Raw genomic sequence first — 19003 nt, 5'->3', positions numbered from 1 at the left:
GGTGCCACTACTTGACTAAGGTCACCATCCGCTCTCAAGATATCCCAGTATTTCTTAAAAATGCTTCTGATTTCATGATGTCTGACATCATAGGTTCCCACCACCCTGACCTTGTTTTCGTTCTTCTCTACCCTGTTGGTAGTCTGTGGGATCAATAGGTTTGTTCTATTATGTGACACCGCATGTTGGTAAGCCTGTTTCAAGGCTTTCTCCGGGTATCCCCTCGTTCGGAATCTTTTACGGAGCTGTATGGATTTGCTCATAAAGTCCCCCAGATCTGAGCAGTTTCTCCTTAGCCTAAGGTATTGTCCCTTAGGGATCCCCCGTTTCAGAGGAATGGGATGATGGCTTTCCCATGCGAGGAGGCTGTTGGTCGCTGTGCTTTTACGATAGAGTGTGGTGGTTATTTGACCTGATTCATTTTTAGAGATGGTAATGTCAAGGAAATTGATCGATGCCTCATGTATCTCTGAAGTGAAGAAGAGCCCTAGGCCATTTATGTTGAGATAATGGTAGCAATATAGTTATATTGATTACAAGCTACAACCTGCCTGTGTGAAATACCCCACGCAGTTTGTAAAAAAATGTCTTCACTTAGGTTCAAGTGTTCATCACTTATATTCAAGTGTTAATACGCTTTCTTTGCCACTTTGGTCTCAGTGACTTGCTGGAAAGTTTTCTTGGGTGAGCTCAAAAATTGTGTCGGGCGGACTAGGTGTTGATTGTTTATACTTGGTTTTGATTTTTCTATTTTTGTTATTTAATATTCATTTTTTATTTTGATTTTTAAATTTTTTGTTGATATTTAATTCCAAATGGTGTAAAGTACGTCCGAGTATTGAGTTCAAATACCCTCAGGGGTATCTCCCCGTTCGTGTGATAATTCAGCCTGATAGATGCTGTTATAATATGCACTCTGCCTGTTGCATCTATGTTATAGTGCTAAATCTAGATAGCTGCACTCTGTGAGGATTTCAGCTAGTGTCTATCAGCTAGTGCAGCTGCCAGTTACTCTGCCCTTATAAGGACTGCTTCCTGTGTTCCAGTCGGAAGGGCATGAACCCTCTAAAAGGCCGACCGATAGTATCTGGTGTAAATAGCCTCCTGCAGAATGTTAGCACGTATGTAGACAATGTACTTCGGGATTTTGTTTACGCCCTACCGTCATATCTGAGGGATACCACAGACATCCTAAAGAGACTGGAGGGTTTGGAAATTCCTCCAGGAGCCATGCTGGCTAGCTTAGATGTAGAAGCCTTGTACAGCTCCATCCCCCATGCACAGGGATGTGAAGCTGTACGATGCTTTCTGGAAACTCGGGGAACCCAATTCAAGGCCCATAATGAGCTCATTCTCAATATGCTAAATTTCATCTTAACAAAAAACATATTCCTGTTTGGGGGCAAACTGTATCATCAATTAAGAGGGACGGCGATGGGCAGCCCATGTGCACCAAGCTACGCCAACCTATACTTGGGTTGGTGGGAGGACCAGGTTGTGTTTGCTGAGAATCTTGCTTCTTCTACCTCACCCATTTTATTATGGGCAAGATTCATAGATGACATATTCATCATCTGGAACGATACAGCTGAAAGCTTTAATAAACTGGTAAACACTCTCAACATAAATGGCCTAGGGCTCTTCTTCACTTCAGAGATACATGAGGCATCGATCAATTTCCTTGACATTACCATCTCTAAAAATGAATCAGGTCAAATAACCACCACACTCTATCGTAAAAGCACAGCGACCAACAGCCTCCTCGCATGGGAAAGCCATCATCCCATTCCTCTGAAACGGGGGATCCCTAAGGGACAATACCTTAGGCTAAGGAGAAACTGCTCAGATCTGGGGGACTTTATGAGCAAATCCATACAGCTCCGTAAAAGATTCCGAACGAGGGGATACCCGGAGAAAGCCTTGAAACAGGCTTACCAACATGCGGTGTCACATAATAGAACAAACCTATTGATCCCACAGACTACCAACAGGGTAGAGAAGAACGAAAACAAGGTCAGGGTGGTGGGAACCTATGATGTCAGACATCATGAAATCAGAAGCATTTTTAAGAAATACTGGGATATCTTGAGAGCGGATGGTGACCTTAGTCAAGTAGTGGCACCTTATCCACTGATTACATTCAGAAGAGGAAGAAACCTCCAGGACCGTCTCGTGCATAGTCACTTCACTGAGGAAAATCCTCGCAAGGACTGGCTACCTAACCCACCGGCAGGGACCTACCGGTGTGGATCCTGTAAAGCGTGCCAGTACATAACAAAAAGTAAAGACTTTTGCAGTACATCTACAGGGCAGGTTTTCTCCAATAGAGAATTTGGAAACTGTAAGACCAAAGGAGTAGTGTACATGGCCACATGCTCCTGTCCACTCAACTATGTGGGTAAAACAATCAGAGAGTTCAGAAGGAGAGTTTTGGACCATATAGGAAATATTAGACGCAAAGAGGACACATGCGTGGCGAGGCATATGAGAGAAATACACGACAACAGGGAGAAGGAGATCTCCTTCCAAATTATAGAGGTTATTAGATCATCTGGTCGTGGAGGAAATTTGGATAAACTTCTCCTTCAAAAGGAATGCCGCTGGATCTATAGGCTGCAGACCCTGTGTCCTAAAGGTATCAATGACTATCTGTCATTCACCAGCTTCATATAAAGATACCAACTCTCAACTGAACTCACATTCAGACAGATCACAGCACTGTGGCCTCACCAAGTGAAGATACAGAGCGAATATAGACCAGTGTGAAATCTTCTTCACATGGTCCATTTACTTTATTTTGCCATACAAGATGGTCCAAATATGGTGGTTAAGTCTACGATCGAAAGGTTGACCTACTAATTCTCTAGTCATCATATAACATGTCTAAGCATGTAAAAATAACGTGCCATTATAGGGGCGTCTGGCCCTAAGGGAGTTTTCACTTATTGATTCTTTTGCTCGTCAATATATAGCACCAAGAACGTCCAGTGCAGTCAGCAAGCTGTCTGGTAGTCAATATTAAAAAATCTGCTCACACAATCAATGTAAGAGTACTTACATATTTATTCAGCTGCACCCCATCTAGCATGTGCAGAAAAGCCTCTACAGATAGCACGGCACTTCAGATACAGATAGGCAGAGCAAACAGTTCCAGGCCCCTCCCATGGCTCTGACGTCGTGGAGTATGGGAGAGGTCTGTGCACTATACTTAGTGCAATCCGTCCAGCCAATCATCCCCAAATACGTCACACTGGGGCAGCGGTTCCTCAGACCGCTAGGATTGGCGTAGATGGACAAGCCCCCGGCCAGGGGGAGTAACTTGCTATGAGTGCCGAGCCTCTGGATAGGCTGACACAGAATCATGGGGGAGGTCACTACACCTTATAACATGCAGCACCCTGCCGCCAACCGCGGCTAGCAAAGCTAAGCGACGTCAGGCATCACTGTATGTCTATTCATGCCATTGTAGGCTAATTATCAGAACAAACAAATATTAACAGCAGGCCCCTGATGAGTTGCGGCAGACACCTTTATGAGCAATGAAACGCGTAGGGCAAGTTCAGTGACAGGCTGGAAAGAGGAAGCAGCCCTTATAAGGGCTCAACAGCTGATAGCTGCACCAGTCGGTTAGTACAGGCTTATATCCATAGGTAACGTAGCTACTCAGTCCTAACATAACAGTGAATTCAGTGACCCACTGGAACACAGGAAGCAGTCCTTATAAGGGCTCAACAGCTGATAGCTGCACCAGCCGAATAGTACAGGCTTATATCCATAGTTCACGTAGCTATTCAGTTTCAACATAACAGTGAATTCAGTGACTCACTGGAACACAGGAAGTAGTCCTTATAAGGGCTCTACAGCTGATAGCTGCACCAGCCGAAAAGTACAGGCTTATATCCTTAGACTTTATATCGATCCAGTCTTAATGTATCGCAGCAATTCAGTCTGAACATAACAGTGTATTCAGTGACCGACTGGAACACAGGAAGCAGTCCTTATAAGGGCAGAGTAACTGGCAGCTGCACTAGCTGATAGACACTAGCTGAAATCCTCACAGAGTGCAGCTATCTAGATTTAGCACTATAACATAGATGCAACAGGCAGAGTGCATATTATAACAGCATCTATCAGGCTGAATTATCACACGAACGGGGAGATACCCCTGAGGGTATTTGAACTCAATACTCGGACGTACTTTACACCATTTGGAATTAAATATCAACAAAAAATTGAAAAATCAAAATAAAAAATGAATATTAAATAACAAAAATAGAAAAATCAAAACCAAGTATAAACAATCAACACCTAGTCCGCCCGACACAATTTTTGAGCTCACCCAAGAAAACTTTCCAGCAAGTCACTGAGACCAAAGTGGCAAAGAAAGCGTATTAACACTTGAATATAAGTGATGAACACTTGAACCTAAGTGAAGACATTTTTTTACAAACTGCGTGGGGTATTTCACACAGGCAGGTTGTAGCTTGTAATCAATATAACTATATTGCTACCATTAAACAAACAATATATACCCCTAAAGATACTAATCAGTGATATCTAGATTTTTACTAGGGAAAACAAACTTGACAATTTACTCGGTGAACTATCTCTATATACAGTAGTATCTCTATATATAGTAGTATCTCTATGTACAGAAGTATCTCTATATATAGTAGTGTCTCTATATACAGTAGTATCTCTATATATAGTAGTATCTCTATATACAGTAGTGTCTCTATGTACAGTAGTATCTCTATATATAGTAGTATCTCTATGTACAGAAGTATCTCTATATATAGTAGTGTCTCTATATACAGTAGTATCTCTATATATAGTAGTATCTCTATGTACAGTAGTATCTCTATGTATAGTAGTATCTCTATATATAGTAGTATCTCTATATACAGTAGTATCTCTATATACAGTAGTATCTCTATGTACAGCAGTATCTCTATATATAGTAGTATCTCTATATACAGTAGTATCTCTATATACAGTAGTATCTCTATGTATAGTAGTATCTCTATGTACAGCAGTATCTCTATATACAGTAGTATCTCTATATACAGTAGTATCTCTATGTACAGCAGTATCTCTATATATAGTAGTATCTCTATGTACAGAAGTATCTCTATATATAGTAGTGTCTCTATATACAGTAGTATCTCTATATATAGTAGTATCTCTATATACAGTAGTGTCTCTATGTACAGTAGTATCTCTATATATAGTAGTATCTCTATGTACAGTAGTATCTCTATATATAGTAGTATCTCTATGTACAGCAGTATCTCTATATATAGTAGTATCTCTATGTACAGTAGTATCTCTATGTACAGTAGTATCTATATATAGTAGTATCTCTATGTACAGTAGTATCTCTATGTACAGTAGTATCTCTATATACAGTAGTGTCTCTATGTACAGTAGTATCTCTATGTATAGTAGTATCTCTATGTACAGTAGTGTCTCTATGTACAGTAGTATCTCTATATATAGTAGTATCTCTATATACAGTAGTGTCTCTATGTACAGTAGTATCTCTATATATAGTATTATCTCTATATACAGTAGTGTCTCTATGTACAGTAGTATCTCTATATATAGTAGTATCTCTATGTACAGTAGTATCTCTATATATAGTAGTATCTCTATGTACAGCAGTATCTCTATATATAGTAGTATCTCTATATACAGTAGTATCTCTATATATAGTAGTATCTCTATGTATAGTAGTATCTCTATGTACAGTAGTATCTCTATGTACAGTAGTATCTATATATAGTAGTATCTCTATGTACAGTAGTATCTCTATATATAGTAGTATCTCTATGTACAGCAGTATCTCTATATATAGTAGTATCTCTATGTACAGTAGTATCTCTATGTACAGTAGTATCTATATATAGTAGTATCTCTATGTACAGTAGTATCTCTATGTACAGTAGTATCTCTATATATAGTAGTATCTCTATGTACAGTAGTATCTCTATATATAGTAGTATCTCTATGTACAGCAGTATCTCTATATATAGTAGTATCTCTATGTACAGTAGTATCTCTATGTACAGTAGTATCTATATATAGTAGTATCTCTATGTACAGTAGTATCTCTATGTACAGTAGTATCTCTATATACAGTAGTGTCTCTATGTACAGTAGTATCTCTATGTATAGTAGTATCTCTATGTATAGTAGTATCTCTATATACAGTAGTGTCTCTATGTACAGTAGTATCTCTATGTATAGTAGTATCTCTATGTACAGTAGTATCTCTATATATAGTAGTATCTCTATGTACAGTAGTATCTCTATATATAGTAGTATCTCTATGTACAGTAGTATCTCTATGTACAGTAGTATCTCTATGTATAGTAGTATCTCTATATACAGTAGTGTCTCTATGTACAGTAGTATCTCTATATATAGTATTATCTCTATGTACAGTAGTATCTCTATGTATAGTAGTATCTCTATGTACAGTAGTATCTCTATATATAGTAGTATCTCTATGTACAGTAGTATCTCTATGTACAGTAGTATCTCTATATACAGTAGTATCTCTATATACAGTAGTATCTCTATGTATAGTAGTATCTCTATGTACAGTAGTATCTCTATATATAGTAGTATCTCTATGTATAGTAGTATCTCTATATATAGTAGTATCTCTATGTATAGTAGTATCTCTATGTACAGTAGTATCTCTATATATAGTAGTATCTCTATATATAGTAGTATCTCTATGTACAGTAGTATCTCTATATATAGTAGTATCTCTATGTACAGTAGTATCTCTATATACAGTAGTGTCTCTATGTACAGTAGTATCTCTATGTATAGTAGTATCTCTATGTACAGTAGTATCTCTATATACAGTAGTATCTCTATGTACAGTAGTATCTCTATATATAGTAGTATCTCTATGTACAGTAGTATCTCTATATATAGTAGTATCTCTATGTACAGTAGTATCTCTATATATAGTAGTATCTCTATATACAGTAGTATCTCTATGTACAGTAGTATCTCTATATACAGTAGTATCTCTATATACAGTAGTATCTCTATGTACAGTAGTATCTCTATATATAGTAGTATCTCTATATATAGTAGTATCTCTATATATAGTAGTATCTCTATGTACAGTAGTATCTCTATCTATAGTAGTATCTCTATGTACAGTAGTATCTCTATATATAGTAGTATCTCTATATATAGTAGTATCTCTATGTACAGTAGTATCTCTATATATAGTAGTATCTCTTACATGTACAGTAGTATCTCTATATACAGTAGTATCTCTATGTACAGTAGTATCTCTATATATAGTAGTATCTCTATATACAGTAGTATCTCTATATACAGTAGTATCTCTATATATAGTAGTATCTCTATGTACAGTAGTATCTCTATATATAGTAGTATCTCTATATACAGTAGTATCTCTATGTACAGTAGTATCTCTATATATAGTAGTATCTCTATGTACAGTAGTATCTCTATATATAGTAGTATCTCTATGTACAGAAGTATCTCTATATATAGTAGTGTCTCTATATACAGTAGTATCTCTATATACAGTAGTATCTCTATATATAGTAGTATCTCTATGTACAGTAGTATCTCTATATATAGTAGTATCTCTATGTACAGTAGTATCTCTATATATAGTAGTATCTCTATGTACAGTAGTATCTCTATATATAGTAGTATCTCTATGTATAGTAGTATCTCTATGTACAGTAGTATCTCTATATATAGTAGTATCTCTATATATAGTAGTATCTCTATGTACAGTAGTATCTCTATATATAGTAGTATCTCTATGTACAGTAGTATCTCTATATATAGTAGTATCTCTATATATAGTAGTATCTCTATGTACAGTAGTATCTCTATATATAGTAGTATCTCTATATATAGTAGTATCTCTATATACAGTAGTATCTCTATATATAGTAGTATCTCTATATATAGTAGTATCTCTATGTACAGTAGTATCTCTATATATAGTAGTATCTCTATATACAGTAGTATCTCTACATACAGTAGTATCTCTATGTACAGTAGTATCTCTATATACAGTAGTGTCTCTATGTACAGTAGTGTCTCTATGTACAGTAGTATCTCTATGTACAGTAGTATCTCTATGTATAGGAGTATCTCTATGTACAGTAGTATCTCTATATACAGTAGTATCTCTATGTACAGTAGTATCTCTATATACAGTAGTATCTCTATATACAGTAGTATCTCTATGTACAGTAGTATCTCTATATATAGTAGTATCTCTATGTACAGTAGTATCTCTATGTACAGTAGTATCTCTATGTACAGTAGTGTCTCTATATACAGTAGTATCTCTATGTACAGTAGTATCTCTATATACAGTAGTATCTCTATGTACAGTAGTATCTCTATATACAGTAGTATCTCTATGTACAGTAGTATCTCTATATACAGTAGTATCTCTATATACAGTAGTATCTCTATGTACAGTAGTATCTCTATATATAGTAGTATCTCTATGTACAGTAGTATCTCTATATACAGTAGTATCTCTATATATAGTAGTATCTCTATGTAAAGTAGTATCTCTATATATAGTAGTATCTCTATATACAGTAGTATCTCTATGTACAGCAGTATCTCTATATATAGTAGTATCTCTATGTACAGTAGTATCTCTATGTATAGTAGTATCTCTATGTACAGTAGTATCTCTATATATAGTAGTATCTCTATATATAGTAGTATCTCTATGTACAGTAGTATCTCTATATATAGTAGTATCTCTATGTACAGTAGTATCTCTATATACAGTAGTATCTCTATGTACAGTAGTATCTCTATATACAGTAGTATCTCTATATACAGTAGTATCTCTATGTACAGTAGTATCTCTATATATAGTAGTATCTCTATGTACAGTAGTATCTCTATATACAGTAGTATCTCTATATATAGTAGTATCTCTATGTAAAGTAGTATCTCTATATATAGTAGTATCTCTATATACAGTAGTATCTCTATGTACAGCAGTATCTCTATATATAGTAGTATCTCTATGTACAGTAGTATCTCTATGTATAGTAGTATCTCTATGTACAGTAGTATCTCTATATACAGTAGTATCTCTATATATAGTAGTATCTCTATGTACAGTAGTATCTCTATATATAGTAGTATCTCTATATACAGTAGTATCTCTATATATAGTAGTATCTCTATGTACAGTAGTATCTCTATATACAGTAGTATCTCTATGTACAGTAGTATCTCTATGTATAGTAGTATCTCTATATACAGTAGTATCTCTATATATAGTAGTATCTCTATGTACAGTAGTATCTCTATATACAGTAGTATCTCTATATATAGTAGTATCTCTATATATAGTAGTGTCTCTATATACAGTAGTATCTCTATATACAGTAGTATCTCTATATATAGTAGTATCTCTATGTACAGTAGTATCTCTATATATAGTAGTATCTCTATGTACAGTAGTATCTCTATGTATAGTAGTATCTCTATATATAGTAGTATCTCTATGTACAGTAGTATCTCTATGTATAGTAGTATCTCTATATACAGTAGTATCTCTATGTACAGTAGTATCTCTATATACAGTAGTATCTCTATATACAGTAGTATCTCTATATATAGTAGTATCTCTATGTACAGTAGTATCTCTATGTACAGTAGTATCTCTATATATAGTAGTATCTCTATGTACAGTAGTATCTCTATATATAGTAGTATCTCTATGTACAGTAGTATCTCTATGTACAGTAGTATCTCTATGTATAGTAGTATCTCTATATACAGTAGTATCTCTATGTACAGTAGTATCTCTATATATAGTAGTATCTCTATGTATAGTAGTATCTCTATATATAGTAGTATCTCTATATATAGTAGTATCTCTATGTACAGTAGTATCTCTATATATAGTAGTATCTCTATGTACAGTAGTATCTCTATATATAGTAGTATCTCTATGTACAGTAGTATCTCTATATATAGTAGTATCTCTATGTACAGTAGTATCTCTATATACAGTAGTATCTCTATGTACAGTAGTATCTCTATATACAGTAGTATCTCTATATACAGTAGTATCTCTATATATAGTAGTATCTCTATGTACAGTAGTATCTCTATGTACAGTAGTATCTCTATATATAGTAGTATCTCTATTCTCAGTAGTATTTTTATGTATAGTTGTAACTTATTAATTTGATGGATTAGCAGTGACTTTGATTCTAGGGGGGCTGCTCTGATATGTGGGGGTCCGCAGGGACCGCTCCTCTGTCCATACTTCGTGTCCTCCGGGTTTGGCGCAGTAACATCTTGTCTGTTGTGTTTTGCAGGTGTAACACTCAGGACTACATATGGCACAAGGGACTGCGCTGTGAGTCCATCATCACGGATTTCCAGGTCATGTGTGTGGCGGTCGGCACCGCGGCGCTCGTCGTCCTCCTTCTCTTTATGATGACCGTATTCTTCGCCAAAAAACTCTACCTACTAAAAACTGAAAACTACAAACTCCGCAAAAGAAAGTAAGTGACCCCTATAGCATGATGAACTTATATAATTCTCACCTACAGAGCCGTCCTATGGTATCATTTATCATGTGTGATGTATCTAAGCCTATCATGTGTGATACTGTCTGCTGAGCTGTGTATCTAATCCTAGCATGTGTGATACTGTCTGCTGAGCGGCTGTATCTAATCCTATCATGTGTGATACTGTCTGCTGAGCCACTGTATCTAATCCTATCATGTGTGATACTGTCTGCTGAGCTGTGTATCTAATCCTATCATGTGTGATACCGTCTGCTGAGCTGTGTATCTAATCCTATCATGTGTGATACTGTCTGCTGAGCTACTGTATCTAACCCTATCATATGTGATACTGTCTGCTGAGCCGTGTATCTAATCCTATCATGTGTGATACTGTCTGCTGAGCCGTGTATCTAATCCTATCATGTGTGATACTGTCTGCTGAGCCGTGTATCTAATCCTATCATGTGTGATACTGTCTGCTGAGCTGTGTATCTAATCCTATAATGTGTGATACTGTCTGCTGAGCTGTGTATCTAATCCTATCATGTGTGATACGGTCTGCTGAGCTGTGTATCTAATACTATCATGTGTGATACTGTCTGCTGAGCTGTGTATCTAATCCTATCATGTTTGATACTGTCCGCTGAGCTATGTATCTAATCCTATCATGTGTGATACTGTCTGCTGAGCTGTGTATCTAATCCTATCACGTGTGATACTGTCTGCTGAGCTGTGTATCTAATCCTATCATGTGTGATACTGTCCGCTGAGCTGTGTATCTAATCCTATCATGTGTGATACTGTCCGCTGAGCTGTGTATCTAATCCTATAATGTGTGATACTGTCTGCTGAGCTGTGTATCTAATCCTATCATGTGTGATACTGTCCGCTGAGCTGTGTATCTAATCCTATCATGTGTGATACTGTCCGCTGAGCTGTGTATCTAATCCTATAATGTGTGATACTGTCTGCTGAGCTGTGTATCTAATACTACCGTATCATGTGTGATACTGTCTGCTGAGCTGTGTATCTAATCCTATCATGTTTGATACTGTCCGCTGAGCTGTGTATCTAATCCTATCATGTGTGATACTGTCTGCTGAGCTGTGTATCTAATCCTATCATGTGTGATACTGTCTGCTGAGCTGTGTATCTAATCCTATCATGTGTGATACTGTCTGCTGAGCTGTGTATCTAATCCTATCACGTGTGATACTGTCTGCTGAGCTGTGTATCTAATCCTATCATGTGTGATACTGTCTGCTGAGCTGTGTATCTAATCCTATCATGTGTGATACTGTCTGCTGAGCTGTGTATCTAATCCTATCATGTGTGATACTGTCTCGGAGAACTACTCAGTACTACAATCCCCATCATATACTGTACTGTTACATTGTTGCATTCTGGGATGAGATGTTGTCCTTGTAGATTAGCGCCAGGTAGAGAATATTTGATTTCCCCTCCTCCACCCAGACAGAACTTAGAGCGCAATGAATGGATGGAAAGTTTCTTCGCACTTTGTAGTCGTTTTGTGTCCGGTGGTTGTTGGTAAAATCTTTTCATGGCGGCTCCGGACAAAGCCCCATCTGTCAGCCCCAGAATAAGGAGCCCCCGCTGGGCAGCAGCTGTCTGAGGGCTTTCCAGATCTGGGTGAGGGTGGGGGGTGTAAGAACGATTGTATTGTGGGTGTTCTGCCAGGCGGAGGTAACCATTGTGCGGGTGGAGGTGGGGGGTTATACTCCGTGTTGTGTGCTGTAATTTTAGACAGTTCAGCGCAACTTTAGAGAGTTTGGTGACATCATTGGGGGCTCCGGGAGATGTGTCCGGCAACAGCTGAAGACTTGTTACAATGTAACCTGGAGGAATTCTATTCACTGCTGGCATCTTAAAGGGCCTCGCACCTATTGTTTTTACTCAAGGGCCCTGAGAAAAGCGTTCAGAGGGAAAGTGTCTCTTATATAGGGATGATGATTTCCATTGGGGCCAATATAATCCCAACCCTGATACACTCCTATAGATCAGCTGCAATCACATTGAATTGAACCTGTTGCTTTAATGGGGTTGTCCCATGAAATAGATGTACCATAAAGGTGTGATGTAGGGGGGTCATGTATCTCCCATTCACATTAATGGAGAGGGACTTCTCCAATAATGGGGACCGGACCCCGCTATTCCTGAAATCAGTGGGGCCCAACTACACTATAATGGCTTTCTAGCTCTCACCTTGCAGCTTGTCAGGGTCGGACTGGACTACTTTGTGCCCACCATCCAGGTGTACAGAACACGTGGACGTCCCCTTTAATTGCATTGTGAGCTGTTGTGAACCCCATAGCCTCACCGTAGTACCCCCCTGTCTTGTGGTGGGCCAGTCCGACCCTGACACTAGTAGCAGGGGTCGCAATTAATGGCTGATAACAGAGAGCACTTGTTGGTGCAATGACCAGGTAAGGTAAACACTATCAATATGTGGACTACGTCCGTTTTCTGTTTGGCGCAGTGGTAACCGCTCTTCTCTCGCAGCAGGTACCGGACTCCTTCCGAGCTCCACAACGATAATTTTTCGCTCTCCACCATTGCGGAAGGCTCACACCCAAATGTAAGGAAACTGTGCGACACTCCGTCTAAACTGTCCCCCCATGTCCGTGCCATGGCTTACTATGATAACGTTATCTGTCAGGTAACTCGTCTGTTTCATGTCTACCCTTCTGCATGCTGCAAGTCTCCCCACTGAGCAGGGGGGTTCAGAGAGCAGGGGCACGTCAACCCCCAGTGTATGCGGGACCTCCAGATCTCCTACAGCATGACCCCCTGCAACCCCATAATAAACTGATAGACGAGGGAAGAATGAGAATATAAGAGCCCCCCGCCTGCAATAGAGCTCCGAATGCTGCATGACACCCCCACTAACCTGCAGGAAGAATCGTATCTCCTCCACCTGTCCCCATCCCCCTCCTCCCGAACCATCGTATCTCCTCCACCTGTCCCCATCCCCCTCCTCCCGAACCATCGTGTCTCCTCCACCTGTCCCCATCCCCCTCCTCCCGAACCATCGTATCTCTCCCACCTGTCCCCATCCCCCTCCTCCCGAACCATCGTGTCTCCCCCACCTGTCCCCATCCCCCTCCTCCCGAACCATCGTATCTCCTCCACCTGTCCCCATCCCCCTCCTCCCGAACCATCGTATCTCCTCCACCTGTCCCCATCCCCCTCCTCCCGAACCATCGTATCTCCCCCACCTGTCTCCATCCCCCTCCTCCCGAACCATCGTGTCTCCTGCACCTGTCCCCATCCCCCTCCTCCCGAACCATCGTGTCTCCTCCACCTGTCCCCATCCCCCTCCTCCCGAGCCATCGTATCTCCTCCACCTGTCCCCATCCCCCTCCTCCCGAACCATTGTATCTCCTCCACCTGTCCCCATCCCCCTCCTCCCGAACCATAGTTTCTCCTCCACCTGTCCCCATCCCCCTCCTCCCGAACCATCGTATCTCCTCCACCTGTCCCCATCCCCCTCCTCCCGAACCATCGTATCTCCTCCACCTGTCCCCATCCCCCTCCTCCCGAACCATCGTATCTCCTCCACCTGTCCCCATCCCTCTCCTCCCGAACCATCGTGTCTCCTCCACCTGTCCCCATCCCCCTCCTCCCGAACCATCGTGTCTCCCCCACCTGTCCCCATCCCCCTCCTCCCGAACCATCGTATCTCCTCCACCTGTCCCCATCCCCCTCCTCCCGAACCATCGTATCTCCTCCACCTGTCCCCATCCCCCTCCTCCCGAACCATCGTATCTCCTCCACCTGTCCCCATCCCCCTCCTCCCGAACCATCGTATCTCCTCCACCTGTCCCCATCCCCCTCCTCCCGAACCATCGTATCTCCTCCACCTGTCCCCATCCCCCTCCTCCCGAACCATCGTATCTCCCCCACCTGTCCCCATCCCCCTCCTCCCGAACCATCGTATCTCCTCCACCTGTCCCCCTCCTCCCGAACCATCGTATCTCCTCCACCTGTCCCCATCCCCCCGAACCATCGTATCTCCTCCACCTGTCCCCATCCCCGTCCTCCCGAACCATCGTATCTCCTCCACCTGTCCCCATCCCCCTCCTCCCGAACCATAGTTTCTCCTCCACCTGTTCCCATCCTCCTCCTCCCGAACCATCGTATCTCCTCCACCTGTCCCCTATCCCCCTCCTCTCCATCCATCGTATCTCCTCCACCTGTCCTCTATCCCCCTCCTCTCCATCCATTATATCTCCTCCACCTGTCCTCTATCCCCCTCCTCTCCATCCATTATATCTCCTCCACCTGTCCTCTATCCACCTCCTCTCCATCCATTATATCTCCTCCACCTGTCCTCTATCCCCCTCCTCTCCATCCATTATATCTCCTCCACCTTCCCCTATCCTCCTCCTCTCCATCCATTATATCTCCTCCACCTGTCCTCTATCCCCCTCCTCCCCATCCATTATATCTCCTCCACCTGTCCCCTATCCCCCTCCTCTCCATCCATTATATCTCCTCCACCTGTCCTCTATCCACCTCCTCTCCATCCATTATATCTCCTCCACCTGTCCTCTATCCCCCTCCTCTCCATCCATTATATCTCCTCCACCTGTCCTCTATCCCCCTCCTCTCCATCCATTATATCTCCTCCACCTGTCCTCTATCCCCCTCCTCTCCATCCATTATATCTCCTCCACCTGTCCTCTATCCCCCTCCTCTCCATCCATTATATCTCCTCCACCTGTCCTCTATCCCCCTCCTCTCCATCCATTATATCTCCTCCACCTGTCCTCTATCCCCCTCCTCTCCATCCATTATATCTCCTCCACCTGTCCTCTATCCCCCTCCTCTCCATCCATTATATCTCCTCCACCTGTCCTCTATCCCCCTCCTCTCCATCCATTATATCTCCTCCACCTGTCCTCTATCCCCCTCCTCTCCATCCATTATATCTCCTCCACCTGTCCTCTATCCCCCTCCTCTCCATCCATTATATCTCCTCCACCTTCCCCTATCCTCCTCCTCTCCATCCATTATATCTCCTCCACCTGTCCTCTATCCCCCTCCTCCCCATCCATTATATCTCCTCCACCTGTCCCCTATCCCCCTCCTCTCCATCCATTATATCTCCTCCACCTGTCCTCTATCCACCTCCTCTCCATCCATTATATCTCCTCCACCTGTCCTCTATCCCCCTCCTCTCCATCCATTATATCTCCTCCACCTGTCCTCTATCCCCCTCCTCTCCATCCATTATATCTCCTCCACCTGTCCTCTATCCCCCTCCTCTCCATCCATTATATCTCCTCCACCTGTCCTCTATCCCCCTCCTCTCCATCCATTATATCTCCTCCACCTGTCCTCTATCCCCCTCCTCTCCATCCATTATATCTCCTCCACCTGTCCTCTATCCCCCTCCTCTCCATCCATTATATCTCCTCCACCTGTCCTCTATCCCCCTCCTCTCCATCCATTATATCTCCTCCACCTGTCCTCTATCCCCCTCCTCTCCATCCATTATATCTCCTCCACCTGTCCTCTATCCCCCTCCTCTCCATCCATTATATCTCCTCCACCTGTCCTCTATCCCCCTCCTCTCCATCCATTATATCTCCTCCACCTGTCCTCTATCCCCCTCCTCTCCATCCATTATATCTCCTCCACCTGTCCTCTATCCCCCTCCTCTCCATCCATTATATCTCCTCCACCTGTCCTCTATCCCCCTCCTCTCCATCCATTATATCTCCTCCACCTGTCCTCTATCCCCCTCCTCTCCATCCATTATATCTCCTCCACCTGTCCTCTATCCCCCTCCTCTCCATCCATTATATCTCCTCCACCTGTCCTCTATCCCCCTCCTCTCCATCCATTATATCTCCTCCACCTGTCCTCTATCCCCCTCCTCTCCATCCATTATATCTCCTCCACCTGTCCTCTATCCCCCTCCTCTCCATCCATTATATCTCCTCCACCTGTCCTCTATCCCCCTCCTCTCCATCCATTATATCTCCTCCACCTGTCCTCTATCCCCCTCCTCTCCATCCATTATATCTCCTCCACCTGTCCTCTATCCCCCTCCTCTCCATCCATTATATCTCCTCCACCTGTCCTCTATCCCCCTCCTCTCCATCCATTATATCTCCTCCACCTCATCTCCTGTCTCTTCCTTTATTTTCTCATTTTCATTCCCCATCTTCTCCAAGTTCTGGACCTCTTCTTCTCCATCTCTTGAACTTTAACCATGTTCTGTATTGTCTTCTTTTGAGATGTCTGTTATATTATATCTGCACTATTACAACTGCTGAAAGGTTTTTTTTCCAATTTCTGCCACTATTCAATGTAACCGCATCTTTTACGGCACGTGCAATGACCCCTTTCCTTTACCCCCTTAGTTCAGCGTCTTAGAACATCATTTCTTCCTCTCTTGATGCTCCTCTATGTATTGCTGTTGTATTAGGAAGGATGGACCCGCGGCTCCAAACAAGATCCTGTAGGGGCCACAGCGTCTGTTACTGTTATATATCCAAAAAACACAATGGTGTCTCCTAGTTCCCATATAAGTTATAGAAGGGGCACATTGTCCCCTATGTATATGTGCCGCCACAGTATAGATATACTCAGACTATATACACCCCGTATAATATGTATATACGCACCCTGTGCCGGGTGTATGTAATCAGTGCACTGCAATGCACAGCCAGGACCCTGCTCTATACATTATTATATATGGGTGCCCTCTGAACCCGCCCTCCCGCAGTGACACCCCGGCTACTCCACTCGCTCTGCTCCTTGCTGTTTTCTATGTCCCATGATCCTTCTGTCACCGTCTCACGGTCAGCATCAGGTGTCCCATCATCACTGTGTGTCCGTCTGCATGCCATGGTCGTTGACTACTAAAGATGTAATGAATTAGAAACAATGGAGATTTATCAATCATGACAGACGGCAACATTCACTTCTAAGATTGGTACAGAAAGTCCCATAAATATGATTATCCACCGCTGATCACAATCATATAGTGTTATATAGAATTACAGATAGTATTATACTCCAGCTGCAATCACAATTCTGCTGCTTGTTATTGGAAACAGTCATCAAGCTTGGGGACAGACACAACCATAATAGCTTAGCTGAGTTTTTGTATTGCTGGAGGAGGCAGTTTTTCCTACATCAGATGACTGTACAGTACCGCAGGATCAGTAATGTAATGTATGTACACAGTGACTCCACCAGCAGAATAGTGAGTGCAGCTCTGTAGTATAATACAGGATGTAACTCAGGATCAGTACAGGATAAGTAATGTAATGTATGTACACAGTGACTCCACCAGCAGAATAGTGAGTGCAGCTCTGGAGTATAATACAGGATGTAACTCAGGATCAGTACAGGATAAGTAATGTAATGTATGTACACAGTGACTCCACCAGCAGAATTGTGAGTACAGCTCTGGGGTATAATACAGGATGTAACTCAGGATCAGTACAGGATAAGTAATGTAATGTATGTACACAGTGACTCCACCAGCAGAATAGTGAGTGCAGCTCCGGAGAATAGTACAGGATGTAACTCAGGATCAGTACAGGATAAGTAATGTAATGTATGTACACAGTGACTCCACCAGCAGAATAGTGAGTGCAGCTCTGTAGTATAATACAGGATGTAACTCAGGATCAGTACAGGATAAGTAATGTAATGTATGTACACAGTGACTCCACCAGCAGAATAGTGAGTGCAGCTCTGGAGTATAATACAGGATATAACTCAGGATCAGTACAGGATAAGTAATGTAATGTATGTACACAGTGACTCCACCAGCAGAATAGTGAGCGCAGCTCTGGAGTATAATACAGGATATAACTCAGGATCAGTACAGGATAAGTAATGTAATGTATGTACACAGTGACTCCACCAGCAGAATAGTGAGTGCAGCTCTGGAGTATAATACAGGATATAACTCAGGATCAGTACAGGATAAGTAATGTAATGTATGTACACAGTGACGCCACCAGCAGAATAGTGAGTGCAGCTCTGGAGTATAATACAGGATGTAACTCAGGATCAGTACAGGATAAGTAATGTAATGTATGTACACAGTGACTCCACCAGCAGAATAGTGAGTGCAGCTCTGGGGTATAATACAGGATGTAACTCAGGATCAGTACAGGATAAGTAATGTAATGTATGTACAGAGTGACTCCACCAGCAGAATAGTGAGTGCAGCTCTGGAGTATAATACAGACTTGACTCTACGTATATCAAATTAATCTAGATAAACAGCAATCTATGGTATAAGCATTAATGAGGTGAGTATTTGTGTGTAACCTGGGAAGTAACGCTTCTTGGGAACATTGATCTATATACAGGCTGGTTTTTCACATAAATAACTGCTGTATTATTGGCCTCCACAATTATAGACAGTCCGTGATTAG

General features: G+C 41.5%; 1 protein-coding gene across 8 annotated transcripts in view; it reads left to right on the top strand.

Annotated features, from left to right (window-relative positions):
* The window catches only part of CSPG5 (chondroitin sulfate proteoglycan 5), an 80955-nt gene that overhangs the window by 52792 nt on the left and 9160 nt on the right, over positions 1-19003 (top strand). For 3 of the 8 annotated variants that reach the window (XM_075827906.1, XM_075827898.1, XM_075827903.1), the window contains 2 exons: positions 10380-10568; positions 13095-13251. In XM_075827906.1, the coding sequence (XP_075684021.1) occupies positions 10380-10568; positions 13095-13251 (346 nt within the window). The remainder of the gene's footprint in view (positions 1-10379; positions 10569-13094; positions 13252-19003) is intronic. The other 5 variants (XM_075827901.1, XM_075827905.1, XM_075827900.1 and 2 more) reach the window with 3 other exon arrangements.

The sequence above is a fragment of the Rhinoderma darwinii genome, chromosome 5 (assembly GCF_050947455.1).
Source record: "Rhinoderma darwinii isolate aRhiDar2 chromosome 5, aRhiDar2.hap1, whole genome shotgun sequence".
NCBI classification, from domain to species: domain Eukaryota; kingdom Metazoa; phylum Chordata; class Amphibia; order Anura; family Rhinodermatidae; genus Rhinoderma; species Rhinoderma darwinii.
The sequence above is the reverse complement of the archived record's forward strand: the minus strand, read 5'-3'. Positions and strand labels throughout refer to the sequence as shown.